The sequence below is a fragment of the Charadrius vociferus genome, unplaced genomic scaffold, assembly GCF_000708025.1.
Source record: "Charadrius vociferus isolate BGI_N301 unplaced genomic scaffold, ASM70802v2 scaffold190, whole genome shotgun sequence".
NCBI classification, from domain to species: Eukaryota; Metazoa; Chordata; class Aves; order Charadriiformes; family Charadriidae; genus Charadrius; species Charadrius vociferus.
In genome coordinates this window covers 3,275,365-3,285,702 of record NW_009646608.1, presented here as the reverse complement: position 1 = coordinate 3,285,702, position 10,338 = coordinate 3,275,365, and the positions used below count along the sequence as shown (strand labels likewise).

Genomic DNA, 10,338 nt, shown 5'->3' with positions numbered 1-10,338 from the left:
GGTAATCTAAACAGCATTTCATGCCCTCTTCAATACAGAGCTGCTCAAACGTTCATGCGTCAGCCCCAGAGCCAAACAGCAAATTTACCCACGACTCCGTGCAAGGCAGTGGTAATCTTTCCACTGGGCTTTGAATCAGCCTTTTTAAGACTATTTCTAATTCGCATTAAATCAGGATTGAATAATCCTTTGGCACTGATGACAGCTCAGTACTGCAGTAACACCGACTGACATTCAGGCTGAGTTCAGGGGGGTGTTTGTCACCTACAGACATCCAGGTTTTCAGTGTCATATGCTGATTTTCCTGACCCTTGGGAGAGGTCCAGAGCAATCCCCCAGGGTCACAGACTGCGGTTTCTGACCTGCCCAAGGACAGCTCCAAATCCCAGCACCAATGCTTGCATCTCAGATGTGATTACACTTATTTGCACATCTGAATTGCACAAAGTTCACGGCCTCATTTCAAATCCTTGCCAACATTCATCTCTCACATGCCCACTGCCTTTTTTAGGGTAAAAGGCACACCTAATGCAAGGTCTGAGGGAGAGAGCACCCACATTTGTCACCTCAGATCACGGAACACTCACCCATACAGACTTGCAGTGTGACACAAAGCCTGATATGGTCCCCTCTGCTGGATCAGAGCAAAGGCCCAGTGTCCCCTCTTTGATCGGTCCAGTGCTGCTAGTCAGGTACATGGACAGCCTGCTCGTTAGATGATCTCTTGCTTTCTGTCAATCAGAAATTAGGGACTTCTTGGATCACAGGTTGCTTCTGGACCACTGAGTTTCAAGGCCAGGAAAGCATCTTTCCTCTACTCATTTTGCCCCACATTTAACATATTTCTATCGTTGGCCTATTGAGTTTTTCCACAGTCTCCCCTGGCTTGCTCCACTATTTAAATACACACTGCGTGAAATAATATTTCTTTGTGAGAGGGGTTTTTTTGGACTCTTGCTGTATCCTGCTAACCTGTACCTCTCCCAAATTTCCCTCGTGTAGAAGTGGTGCTGTACTACTGATCTCGTTGCCTTTTTGGCTAACAAGGTGAGAACAACCAGGAAAGTGGCCAGGCATCTGTATTTTTCACAGGTCCAGGATGCTAAGTAGCCAGTGAAAAGTGGCGTGCTAAAGATAGTCTTCTGACTGCATCTCTAAAATCTCCCCATGAGGGAGCTCCACAGCTAGAATGGATACTGCTCTTGGATTTTAACACTCATACACCCTCTCCCATACAGCCCAACTATTCAGCCTTTACACGGGTGAAGTGGATACGAGCCTAAATGGTTTAGATGCGGTGAGTTTGTAGTCATGCCACACATGATTTAGTGAATAACTGATGCAAGGCAAAAAGATGGCAGAGCTCTGTGATCTAACAGCTGTGCAAACAGGCTAAAGAATTTAAAATTCAGGAAGCTCTATCTGCAGGAAAGTGCCACATCTGGTGGCATCAAATTGTCATTATGACATGGTATTTAAGATGATTTAATGGGTTTATTGCCAAGTAAGAACCTTGGAGTTTGCTTAAACTACTGTGCATTAAAAGGATGTAACTCTTTAAATGATATTCTGACAAAGTACTGCCTAAACAGTTCATTATCTTTCACGAACACACACATATGTACATCAGTATGTGTGTATATAGAAATAAATATATTGATAGATAGAAAGATTAATAGAGCTGCACATCTACATACACAATATGTATTTAACGATACACTACAGCAGACTCACATGTGTTGTGAGAGCTATCTTTTGGAAAAATTCATTCACTCCCCTTTCTGCCTCTCTCTTCTATACCTCATATATCCATACAGCAGGCAAGATTTCTGTCCACCTTAATTACTTCTCACTTAGGGTACTGAATCAATGGGTGGTTTTGAAACAAAGGATTCAGCCACTAAAAACAGCCTGGGAAAGTGCCTGGGAAAGGTTACTGATTATAGACGACTTCTAAGAAAAGGTGTCCAGAAAAAGAAAAGGTGTCCCTTTTTCTTGCTGAATATTTTTAATATGACTTAGTGTTTCTCTCACTTTTAGTTCCCGGAACAGTTCTCATTTCCTCTGAATGTTCTGACTTCTTATCTCAGGCTCTTTCAGCTTGTTGATTTTAAATTCAGTCTGGCTAATTCAAATTCAAGGCACGCTGTTTCTGAAGTCTTTCACCGTCTTCTGATTCCACAGAATGGGGCTGTTAATGGTATGGGGTTTTGTCAGTGAGGAATGGTGCAAACTTCCTTTTACACTTATTCCTTTCATACTAGATTGACATGACACATTGCGAGCCAGACAGACAATCTTGCTTTGGGTGTCTAACTCAGGTGGTTCTCTCTCTGCTGACTGCATACAGAAGGGAGGTTTCCAACCGAAGGTGCTCTGATGTACACCTCGGATAGATGCTTTACGTGAACAGTAAGAATTGCCACCTGTGGAATTGTGTGACGGAGCAGATTTGTCTAACCGGACAAATTCCTGAACAACTCCACCAAGTCACCATAAGCTCTCCATCAGCTATGGCAATTTTCCACCATCAATGCATTTGCCTTTTAGCAGGTGAATAACTGTCAAAGCATAGTCTGGCTCTGCTAGTCAACCCTGTGTGCACGTAACATGAAAGCAAAACCAGCAGTTTTCTCTCTGATCCAGGCTGAATTAGCTGTTTAGATACCAGAAGTGACCTAGACAGAGTAGCACAGATCTTCGCATGTCCCAAGTGAGCCATCAGACCTCTGCAGTGACGTGCCGACACTGTTTATGAAGAGATGTCTACACCTGCCCTTCGAGGTGAGCCTCTGCTGATGATCCCCCTCCATGCAGTACCACCAAACAGCTCAGGGCTAGCTCTTACCGACAGCCTGCCCTGTGACTCTTTGCTACCTGTTTACATCTCTGACTTTCATTTCTATGTATCTATAACAATTATTATTATTATTACTACTATTACTATAATTCATTTATTTTTTCCCTTGCAAAATCCATGTCTTACAAAGCAGGAAGAGAGCAGGAGTTTGTTTCTTCTGAAAGCAAGTCAGCTGCATTTAGAAATTGGAAGGGGTCTTCAACAGCCAAAGGGTCGCTTTTGCTTTCTTCTTTTTTTTTTTTTTTCCCTAAGGGTTTGATAGGGAATAATTGGAAGAGGGAAAAAAATCACCTCGGGTTGTATATTGCCACTTCCTCTTGCATTGCAGTTAATGCAAACCTTTGATTAGCCTGCTGAAGAGACCACACATTCAATAATTTGAAGCAAAAGGTTAATGGTGTTATTACAACTATTATCCCTTTTAAAATCATTATCCTCTTGTTTTTTATGTCTATATTACCTTCACCTTTCCATGAACCCACTTTACCAGCTGTTTCCCTCTGTCATAAAGTTTGCTGAACATCATCCTAGGAATAGGATAAATGCCATGTTTTATCAATCAAGCCTAAGGGAATTCTCAGCTTCTCATAACCCAAACTGTAAAGGGAGATTATTATACATTTTCTATTTTGATTTTTTAAATTGGCTGTGAGTGAAATATACACTTAATGTCAAGGTGCAGAACATTGCAGTTATGACACCATTCTTCTTGGGAAGTTTACAGATTAGCAAAGTCTGAAAACTGAAGACTTAGAAGAGACTAATCAATTATAATGAATTTTAAATTGGTTATTTATTAGAAGGACAATTAGTCCCAAGCAAAAATGCACAGAATGACCAAAACAAAGATAAAGAAAACATGCCAAATCGAGGTGATAACCAGCTCCATTTCTAAAGCATCTTCCCAACTTAGGAACCTAAATCCTACTGACTTTCAGGAAGCCTTATGCTCCTTTCCCTCGTATTGGAAAATGTGAATTTTCCAAACTTGCTAAAATTTCAGAGTGAGATTGACCTCTAAATCCATGGCAGTGTCTGAGATGTAGCTGAAAATGCTCCTTACACTCCAAAGACACTAAGAGGATCCAGATTGCCTACCTTCAGCCACCTCAAGTTAGTTGCTCCATCAACATTGGAGCTAAATCTTTGCTCTTTATAAGTTAACTTCCTGGGGCAGTTGTTTTACCGTTGGCATCTTCTGTAATCCATTTCTACGTTTTTCAGATCTTGTGAACACCAATAGTCAGTGTCTTCATCAGTTACACACTGAGCCCAAGATCTAACATTGGGCCTAAAATAGCTTGTCTACACGGAAGAGATTTCCAGTGAATTTAATTAACTAAAAAACCAAAGTGTGGAGGAAATTAAAGGCCTTAAAACAATCAAATTTTATAAGTGCTCAGACTTCATTATGCCAAATAAAAATACCACACTCTTCCTGGAATTTGAAAAGAATCTGTTAATGATAATGCCTCTACATGAAAATACATTCTTTGCAGAATGGCAACAGAGCAGCATTTACTGAGCTCTTAGTAAAATAAATGAAGTGCTCTGTGATTGCTTCCTTTGAACACGGAAAAATACAGGTAGCGCATACTAATGTTTTCCAACAATAGTGTCTATCAGGGAAAAGCTGTGATCTGTACAGATATTTAAGCAGAACAAAATGTAGCCTCTGCCTATGCCATTTTGTAATCATGGATGCACAGAAGTTAATGCTGTATAACTCAGAGCATTGGTGGGAGCAGAAGTGAACGGTTTTCTTTTTTTTAAATTCTGAACATTTTGCTACCAACTTCTGAGTGGCAATTCAAGAAGAAAAAAGGGGAAATTTGCCACGTGAAAGATGTAATAAGAAGCAAATTCCCACTATAAAAGTCCTGTGATTGACGTGGTCTTGTCATTATCATTGAAAATAATCTTCTGGTGTGTTATAATGACAAGAGGATGTGTAATGTTATTCTGATACAAGAAAAGACTGTGTACATTCATTGATCCAAAGAATTCTAATTCACCCCATAGAGGAAGATAAGAATCACAACAGCAGGCAGTTAAAAGTCCATCTAGCCCTGTATCCTGGCTCTGATAATGCCTAATACTTCATATTTCAGAAGAAAGTGTCAAAATAGGAGCCTCATTCTGAGCACATCTAAAAATGAACAGTATTAAGAGTGTGTTATCTCCCATGCTTTTCACGGCTAGCTGACCATTATTGCCTTCCACAACAGCAGTTACCATAGCAAGTGAGCTTTATGTGTGCTCTCTTTTTCTTTTATGCATATATGTATACATGCATATATATGCATGTCTAACACACATGCGGTAATTGAAATTGTAGAAAGTCCCAACCTTTTTTTACATTTAAGAATAATGGGTGTACTTTATTTTAAAAGGAAATACAGGCTTAATGAGCTATAGTCAGCCCAGGTTTTTCATTTCTGTTTTAATCACAGCTTGAACTGGTTACTGAGAAATGTCTCAAGAAATATTTAAATATTTTTAAATGTGGTTAACCCACTAATGGTTTTTAAAAAACACCTGGGAAAGTTTAAACACAGATTCCCAGGTCCGGGGAAATGGGTATCATGATAGGAGGCATAAAAGACTCAAGTTCTTCAGCTTATCAAGGGAAAGGTTTGGGAGCATGATAACTCGATAGATATCTAGAAAAATTCAGTAATGTGAATGATTCAACCTCATACAAAGTAGCAAAACACAATAACATACTATTTAGAAACTAATAATCTCTACCTTGAATTAAGACACTATTTCCTTGAAGCAAGATGAATAAAACCCAGAGATGACGAGAAAGAATAATGGTGTTGCATGTTCTGGCACCTATATGGCAAGATTCAGTATCTTTCTAGGGTGTGTGCTCTGATCCAGGGTTTGTGAGAGTCTTTGCTTGTACGCACGTGAAGGCGGAGAAAGGTGTGACTCAAATCATCTTGGTCTCCCCAGGGCCCCTGAAATGATTTGAGAGAGGTTCAGATTCACTTCCATAATGGGACATGCTCATAAAAGGTGCAGCTTTACCCTAAGACAATAATTATAATCAGATTTCATGCCTTGCAGCATCAGCTGGTTACCGGTAAATGTAAGAGGATTTTTCCACCTAGGTTTGTCAGTCAGCTTCCATCGCTGGGGGTGTTCTACCTTCCTCCAAAGCACTGGAGGCAGAAGCTCAACGTCCTCTCTTGTGACACAAAGAATATCCTTGGTTGACCTGATGACATGCCTTGCTTAAAGGTCCAAGGTTATTCTGGTCACCAGATTTTAGGGAAAGGTTGTTAAGGAGCTGGGTCATTTTGGGATATGCTTGCTTTTCTGCTGCCTTCTGCCATCCAGGGTTGATTTTTTGATGGGACCATGTGAGGAGACCCCACCTCCACACACCTTACCAGTGATGGTGCCCTGCTTTCATTTGTTCCCCTCCTGTGCTGGGCATTGCAACTATATGATGACTGACATACTGGCTGGGCCTTTAAGCTTGAGCAAAAGCATGCAAGGAAAACAGCACCTTGTGATACTGCGTAAGCTTGACTAGATGGACTTAACTCTGGGCAGTTACTATGAAACTCCAAACCCTCCCACAGTGTTACAAGGGAAGGGGCTCCATGTCATGGAGAAACTTCCACTACTCCAGGCGTAAGAGACGGAGTATCTGAATGCATTTGTACAACTTCCCTAACATCATCCTTTCTCTTAAAACATCCAACAATCTGACATTGAGCATAAGCACCTCACAACACATGCATCTTTTTAAAGACAGAACCATACTGTGTCTATTGCAAATTGTACTGAAATAGCAGTAAAAGCCAATTAACACTGTTCTAAGTTAAAGCACGCATTCCCATCAGCAGAGCTCGACTGCGATCCCAGGCTGCTCCCTGTCCTGCCGACCACTCGTGTTATCTCAGGCTGCTGACTCCACTTTCCATCCATTGTAGCTCCTACTCTACATTCACTTTTGGCATAAAGCATTCCATTATCTATCTCCATTTTCTGCTGAAGTAGTATCTTTCCTAAGCCTGGGCAACAACAGCAGCCATCAGAAATGGTGTTGTGAAAAAAAACCACTTCACGTGGAGCACTTCCTACCTCTGTTAATTGCTGTGTTGCTGGACCATTCCAAGAGCCATACACAGCGTGAGGGTGACTTCTTCTACCAGATGCTGTCCAGTAAATAACACATTTGGAACTACCCTTACAATAATTTGGGGCACGCCATCTGTATTTTCTCAGGGATATGATCCCACGTCATTGCTTGGTGTGAACTGGTAAGGCTGAAGAGTCACCACAAGGCACACATTCCTGTTTACAGGAATGCTCTAGTTCAGATCCAGGCATGCACTTCCCTTCAGGGTGAGGTTTTCTGGTATGAGATTTAGGTTCATCTTAAGTTCAAACTTTTTCAGTTTAAATTAAAAAAAAGGCACTTTACAAAGCCCTCAAAACCCTCAAATTACAGCCCATAGTAGGAACCAGCTAAAGCAGCACATAACTGAGAACCCAAATGAGTTTGTTAATTCCCCTTTCCCTTTCTGGCTATTCATTCCCTTGAGCTGGAACACCAAACCACGATCCACACATGAATAATGCAGCTGCTGTTTCAGAGTTGATTCAACAACAGAAATTTGTATCCTCTCTCTTTGTCAGATATTTATAGGAGTATTTCTGACCACCTTGCTTTGAAGTCAGAGTCACTGAAATGCAGAGGGGTACACGTTACAATTGTAGGAAGCTCTTCCTCCAGAGGAGCACTTCCAGAAGGCCACTTTAATTGTGCAGGCGCCACTAATGCCAATAAATCTGTCTGTCCTCAGGGGACACCAGGATGAAGGGATGTTCTAACCACATCCATTTTTCTCTACTCATGCTCCTTGAGGAGCCTGTAGTAGCTGTAAACAGCCAAAACCACCCTCAAGCAGTCCTCTGCCGCCCAACTGAGTGCTGGATTTAGATCACTTTTATCTAAGGGAACGAGCTGTAACAGATCCTGCAATCTGATTCACAGTATAAATATTCAAGCAAACAACAGGTCACTCAAGTGTTTTCTTTACGAGTGCATGAAACAACACGATGGTCTGTCATGTGCTGGGATGCAATCCCGGCGCGCTGGGCTAGGAACCGCTATGGGGACCCTTTCCCAGTGAGCAGGCTTGCTGCTGCCGCCTCACAAGATTGTTCATCTGGAGGTGAGAGGGAAGGTCCTGGTACCACACTGCCACTGAAAGTGGAAAGGACCCCTTGCAGTTTGCACCCCAACCTTTTCCTCAACGCCAGCCTCTCGACCAGGGACGAGACGCACCTCTCCCACTCCTCAGAAGATAAGGAGAGGGTAGGAGGCAGCCGTATGAGCCAAGCACTCGGTGCGTGAGCCTTGACACTTCAGTTCTCAGTCATCAACATAGTGGAACCTACTCTGTCCCTACTCTGCCCCAGATTTCCTACATGGGCAGTCCTACTGTCATTTGTATTTTCCATTTCCAGACATAACCTTATATTAAGAGTGATCCTTTAGTCTTCAAGACAATTGCGCTTTGTCTGACGGGCTGTGTGAACAAACGCCTGCCAAGATAAAATGTGCACCTTGAGATTCCTGGGCCAGTATCTCAGTATTTGCTTTTCTCAGTGTACCATGTATGGCACGATTCTTAAAAATATGCTCACTGGTGTTTTACACCTTGGCTGTAGTGTCATCAGAATAGCTGGGCACTGCATTTGCAGCAGCTTTTGGAAAAGCATCTCTGGCTCCTTGCAATCTCCTATCTGTAAATGTCACTTAATTGTCTAAGAAAAATTTGGCTGACCTTTCAATTACTGGTAATAGAATAAAAGCAATAAAAGACTGTACGTGACAACAAGTGTCACCAATACCTATTCGTCACCTTCTTGTCCTGATCGGGAGTGCCAGGGAGAACTCACGCTCTGCTCCAGGCCTGCATTTTTGGCAGAGCACTGATAAAGGAACTCACTGGTAAAAGGCCAGGAACTCGGGAAAGAAATGGCCTGCCATCCCTCCCTGTCCTTACTCCATAAACAAACACAGAAAGAGTAATATCTGGCAAAAAAAAGTATATATTCTGAAGGCCTTTGGAACCTGAAAAGAGCCCGTAGTATCTGCTTTCAGGGGTAAACATTGCTCTCATCCAATTGCTTTCTAACGTCTGTCCGACGGGCTGAGATAGTTGAAACTATCTGCAGATAAAGGACGAGGTCCACGGGCAAATCCTCCCTACCATGCAGAAGAAGGTTTCCACACTGTTCAGTGCCCTTGTGAGGCCTTCATTCAAGCAGAGCCTATCTCAAGGCTCTTCCTCTGAACTCTACTGCAGCTCAGTCACTGTTTTTATGCCCGTTGTGTTCGGTACTGGATAAGACAGACACGTGAACGGATGTTATAGTACAGCAATCTAAATAAGAAATCCACAGTTTGTAAATTAGCTGTTAGCAGCCCTCATAAGCACTTTGCAAAGTCCTCCTCCAGTAGCAGAAATAGCTGCTCGCTCTCTGAACTGTCAGGCTATTGATTAAGATCAGAAAGGCTTAGTTTGCAAACTCCTACTGCTGGTGCCTGACTCACGATTAAGAGCTCTGTCTCAGTTCCCTTCAAGCAGGAAGAGGACAGCAAATACTGATCAAGTTTCTCACTTCCTTCCCAGTCACAGCTTGGATCCCTTAAAAATAGAGACCTTCTTGGCAGAGATTGCTATTGCTAAGACCATTTCCTATCTTGTATCTTCCACAAAAACGCTTATTTATATACCAGATGTCCTTCCCTGCATGGAAACTTGGAATCTGTATGATGATACTTTCAAAAACTCTTCTGGCAGGTTCAAGCCCTGATAGTCTATTCTCAATATGTGCACTGAAATAAGTTAAAAATAATTATTACATGTAGAAACTTACACTGTCAGATCCATCTAAATTCAGTGATCTGACCACAGCAGTCACTTCCAAATTAACCAGCAGAGCTAGGATATTACCAGCTGCTGTAGGAAGATGTTCTCCTAGTTCCTTCACCTTCAAGATAAAGTCTGTGATTATTGCTAGAGCTGTTCACAGCTTTGTGGATACTCTCAAACAAGACCTTTTTTGTGTATTCTTTACTCTTACAGGCTAACTTGCGCGTTAATTATCTTATTCAGGCAGCTCTTTCTTGCATAGTCCTGAATAAAGTGGCAAAATTAGTGAAATGAAAAGATAATCAAGCATGTTAGTATATCTCTTGTAGTATATCTCTTGTTCTTTCACACATACACCCACACAAATATCCAGTCGCACACATACACCCACACTGTCTGAGTGTTCGTCTTCTGTTCCTTCCTTCTGGCTTATCAGAGACTAAAATAGTAATGTGGTGGTTTCCACCATTCATGCTACAACTTCACTGTGTTGGTCAGTTAAAATGCCTCATGCACAAGAAAGTATTCTCAAGATGGGTGGATGTGAAAACCAACTGCTCCATGATAATT

The 10,338-nt window shown here is 41.8% G+C and overlaps 1 protein-coding gene across 1 annotated transcript in view; it reads left to right on the top strand.

Moving 5' to 3' along the window:
• Positions 1–7,952: 7,952 nt before the first annotated feature.
• Positions 7,953–10,338, top strand: part of ARRDC4 (arrestin domain containing 4) — an 11,590-nt gene continuing 9,204 nt past the window's right edge. The window contains exon 1 of the mRNA XM_009887615.1: positions 7,953–8,058. Within this exon, the coding sequence (XP_009885917.1) occupies positions 7,953–8,058 (106 nt within the window). The remainder of the gene's footprint in view (positions 8,059–10,338) is intronic.